This window comes from Haliaeetus albicilla, chromosome 29, assembly GCF_947461875.1.
Source record: "Haliaeetus albicilla chromosome 29, bHalAlb1.1, whole genome shotgun sequence".
NCBI lineage: Eukaryota > Metazoa > Chordata > Aves > Accipitriformes > Accipitridae > Haliaeetus > Haliaeetus albicilla.
In genome coordinates, this window is record NC_091511.1 from 6,382,918 (window position 1) to 6,387,587 (window position 4,670).

General features: G+C 54.5%; 1 protein-coding gene across 1 annotated transcript; it reads left to right on the plus strand.

The window, feature by feature from the left end:
* The first annotated feature begins 1,181 nt into the window (after positions 1-1,181).
* On the plus strand, positions 1,182-4,008 carry LOC138682861 (olfactory receptor 14J1-like). Its single transcript, XM_069774389.1, has 2 exons — positions 1,182-1,377; positions 3,020-4,008. The coding sequence occupies exons 1-2, from the start codon at positions 1,332-1,334 to the stop codon at positions 4,006-4,008; spliced, it is 1,035 nt and encodes a 344-aa protein (XP_069630490.1). The 5' UTR covers positions 1,182-1,331.
* Positions 4,009-4,670: the final 662 nt, after the last annotated feature.

The window sequence follows — 4,670 nt, forward strand, 5'->3', positions numbered from 1 at the left end:
TCGATGACATGGCAAGTTGAAGCACCCCACAGTCTGCTGGGAGGGCAGCAGGGCTGGGCACAAGCAAGCCAGGAGATTCCTGCAGGGTGTGGAAGACAGCATTTTGACAGAGACACTCAATGAGCTGTCTAGGGCTGGTCTCTTCCTGACAGACAGGGTGGGTCTGCCTGGGGATGGGAAGAAGGAGGGCAGCCATGGCTGCTACCACCATGAGATGGTGGAGAAGTAGGACAACTAGCAGAATGGCAGTGCGGGACTGCAGGAGAGCTGCTTTCTGGTAGCTGAGGATCTGCTTGGACTGTGTTGTGGTTTCAGCCCAGCTGGTAACAAAGGACCACACAGCCACTCGCTCACTCCTCCTGCCCCCCTCTGGTGGGATGAGGAGGAGAACCAGAAAGTGGAAAAGAAAAAAAAAAAACAAACCGCAGAACCTCATGGGTTGCGATAAGGACAATTTACTGGGACAATACAAAAAGAGAAGTTACAACAACAGCAACAACAACGGTACTAATAAAAGAATATACAAAACGAGTGATGCGCAGTGCAACTGCTCACTACCGGGAACCTGACGCTCCACCAGTTCCCCCACTGAAAACAGAGAGACACCTCCCCACCCCGCTCCCCATTTATATGATGAGCATGATGTCACATGGTATGGAATAGCTCTTTGGCGAGTTCAGGTCAGCGGTCCTGGCTGTGCCCCCTCCCAGGTTCCTATGAAAATGAACTCTATCCCAGCTGAACCCAGGACAGACTGTCCTGGAGGAGAAAGGGCCTTGAGTCCCTCCTGGATCTTCAGGGACAACGTCCTCAAAGCCCAGGCAGAAGCCAGCCTGATGCACAGGGAGTCGAGCAGGACCTGGCAAGAGGTCAGCGTGGATGACCTCTTGACTTGCTAGTGTTTCATTCACGGTTGAACGTGGTGATCTTAAGGTTCTTTTCCAACCTCAGTGATTCTATGATTCTCAGACAAGTGTATTCTTGGACCTAAGTCTGTCTCTCAGCAGAGCAATGACCCTGCTGGAAAGCAGTGTCTCTCCCCAGGTGCGGGAGGGAACATCCGTGATTGCTTCAGCCTGTTTCCCAGCAGGTTCCCCTGGAGGCCCAGGGACAGCTGGAGGGAGCCCAGAGGGGGCAGAGCAAGTGCTGCCTTGGGCTGGTCCTCTGCTGCTGAGCTGGGCTGGGCTCCTGGGACAGAGGGAGCTCATGGCAAGCGGGCAGCGCTGCAGAGAGACAGCTCTGCCCAGGAGCAGGGCTGGGGGCACTGCCTGCAGGCATCGAGAGGAGACCTGCAAGGCAGAGAGAGCTTAAAGGCAGTGTGGAGTGGGAGGATGCTGAGAGCTCACTGCGGGAGAAATCTTCCCAGCCCTCTGCATGGTAAGTCTGTGGGTGCAGGGCAATAGAGCTTCAGTTCCTGCAGGGATCTCCGAACACTGGCACAGCTGACAGTGTATGGGATCTGGCAGGGGGACTGGCTTCATTTCTCTGGTGTAGAGGAGAAGGGTGTGCTGCAGAGCAGGGCTTCCCTGCTGCCCTGTCAGAGGGACAGGGCATGAGGGCTGCCTTCTCCTGGCACCAGCTGCAGGGCTGTGAAGCCGGGTGTGCATGCAGGGGTGCCCAGGGCTGTCCTTCAGAGCAGGGTCCTGGTGTTTCAGGGGCTGAGTGATGGAGCAGGGACTTTGCTGCCTGCCAGGGTCAGCACTCAGCCTGCGCAGGGAACTCCCCATGGCAGTGTGGGGAGAAAGAGTGCATGAAAGAAATGACCCCAGGAAGGGCAGAGCAGGGTGCTTCTGCTGTCGAGAGGCTGCTGTGTGGGTCAGGTTTGCTCACATCTCCAGCATAGCCCTGGGCATTTCTGAGGGCACTTTCAAGAAGAATGTCAAGGCAGCATTTTCCTGAAAGGTAAGGAGTCTTTGCTTTGAACTTTTATCCTCCTGGTGGGTGGGTGGGCAGTGTGACATTAAAATTTATTTGTCCCCTCTGGAGAAGGCACCGAGACCCCGGTTGTCCTTAGGACTTGTCTGAGGTGCTCCTTAGCCCCTGCACACACAGAGATGCCCCTGGGCAGTGCCCGGCTGCCAGGAGGGGTCTGCAGGGCAGAGCTGAGCACACAGCGGGTGGGAATGGGTCTGTGAGCAGGGAGAGGGAGGAGACAAGGGGATGGAGAAGCATCTGCTGACAGGGACAGTTCCAGGCAGCAGAGACAGGGGCAGGGAGTGAGAGGGAGGTGCTTCCAGAAATGCGATAGAAGGGGGGATTCAGGCACCTCCCTGTCATCACTAGAGAAAACCTGTAGTCTTTTCTCCCACCCAGCAGATCCTCTGCCCTTACAGCCATGGGGACTCAGTCATCTCAGTTGGGTCAACCCTGAAGAGAAGAAATTATCAAATACCCTGCCATCTGTCCCTGTCCTGCCTCCATTGGCAGCAGGTCTGTAGTGTTTATCCATTTTTGTCCTCCTGTCCCTGCTCCTCTTGTTCTTGTCACTGGAGAGGAATGGGGAGGGGGGATTTGGGTGCATTTCAGAGATTTGGCCATGTGAGTAAAATATCGCAATCCCCTCCTAATCCCCAGGCTCCCAGTGACACAAATGACAAAACTCTCCTTTCAGGACATCCCTTCTTTAGGAAATTCACTTCTTTCCCTGCCAAAAGCACTTCCTTAAGCGATGCGTGGAAACCAGAACAAATACTCAAAACAAAATCCCCAGTTTTGGTTGCATTGGGAGTGACAATGCTGAAAAGCTCTTTGATATGACAAATGGATTTACTCTAAGATGACACCATGTTCCTATTTACCTCTTGCTGTAGGGCAGGACTGCCTCCCCTGTACCCCACAGCAGAGCCCGCTGCTCCCAGTGGCACCCTCAGCCAGCACCAAGCACAGCTCATGAAAGGGACCTGCCAAAGATCTTTCTGAAATAGGAGAGGCAGCTTTGGTGGTGTTTCTGTGAGAAATGCGTTAGGTTTAGCTCAGAGAAGTCTATTCTAACTTGTCAATCTCTTTCCCTCTTGAACAGTGCCTCATGCCCAGAAGAAGCTAATGTCCAACAGCAGCTCCATCACTGACTTCCTCCTCCTGGCATTTGCAGACACGCGACAGCTGCAGCTCTTGCACTTCTGGCTCTTCCTGGGCATCTACCTGGCTGCCCTCCTGGGCAACAGCCTCATCATCACCGCCGTAGCCTGCGACCACCACCTCCACACCCCCATGTACTTTTTCCTCCTCAACCTCTCCCTCCTCGACCTGGGCTTCATCTCCACCACTGTCCCCAAATCCATGGCCAATTCCCTGTGGGACACCAGGGCCATCTCCTACTGGGGATGTGCTGCACAGGTCTTTTTCTTTCTCTTCTTCATCGCAGCAGAGTATTGTGTCCTCACCATCATGGCCTACGACCGCTACGTTGCCATCTGCCAACCCCTGCACTACGGGACCCTCCTGAGCAGCAGAGCTTGTGTCCACATGGCAGCAGCTGCCTGGGGCAGTGGGTTTCTCTATGCTCTGCTGCACACGGCCAATACATTTTCCCTACCACTCTGCCAAGGCAATGCTGTGGGCCAGTTCTTCTGTGAAATCCCTCAGATCCTCAAGCTCTCCTGCTCACGCTCCTACCTCAGGGAAGTTGGCGTTCTTGTGCTTAGTGCCTGTTTAGCATTTGGTTGTTTTGTTTTCATTGTTTTCTCCTATGTGCAGATCTTCAGGGCCGTGCTGAGGATCCCCTCTGAGCAGGGACGCCACAAAGCCTTTTCCATGTGCCTCCCTCACCTGGCCGTGGTCTCCATGTTTGTCAGTACTGCCTTGTTTTCCTACCTTAAGCCCCCCTCCATCTCCTCCCCAGTTCTAGATCTGGTGGTGGCAGTTCTGTACTCGGTGGTGCCTCCAGCAGTGAACCCCCTCCTCTACAGCATGAGGAACCAGGAGCTCAAGGATGCCCTGAGGAAAATGATGAGCGGGTGCTTTTCAGAAGCAATTAACGCCCTGTTTTCTTCTGCAGAGCATTCATAATGTAACTCATTACAGGCTCAGCCGTTGTTGTTGTTGTTGTTGTTGTTGTAACTTCTCTTTTTGTATTGTCCCAGTAAATTGTCCTTATCGCAACCCATGAGGTTCTGCGGTTTGGTTTTTTTTTTCTTTTCCACTTTCTGGTTCTCCTCCTCATCCCACCAGAGGGGGGCAGGAGGAGTGAGCGAGTGGCTGTGTGGTCCTTTGTTACCAGCTGGGCTGAAACCACAACACAGTCCAAGCAGATCCTCAGCTACCAGAAAGCAGCTCTCCTGCAGTCCCGCACTGCCATTCTGCTAGTTGTCCTACTTCTCCACCATCTCATGGTGGTAGCAGCCATGGCTGCCCTCCTCCTTCCCATCCCCAGGCAGACCCACCCTGTCAGGAAGAGACCAGCCCTAGACAGCTCATTCAGTGTCTCTATCAGTACGCTGTCTTCCACACCCTGCAGGAATCTCCTGGCTTGCTTGTGCCCAGCCCTGCTGCCCTCCCAGCAGACTGTGGGGTGCTTCAACTTGCCATGTCATCGAGGACCTGTGACCATGAGGCTTCCTCCAAGGCAAGGCTCTGTGCACGCCAGCCTCCCCTCTGCACAGAGCTCCCCTCTGCCTCCTCACCCTCCACCTGCCTTCCTGAGGAGCCCTTGGCACCCATGGCTGCCCTCC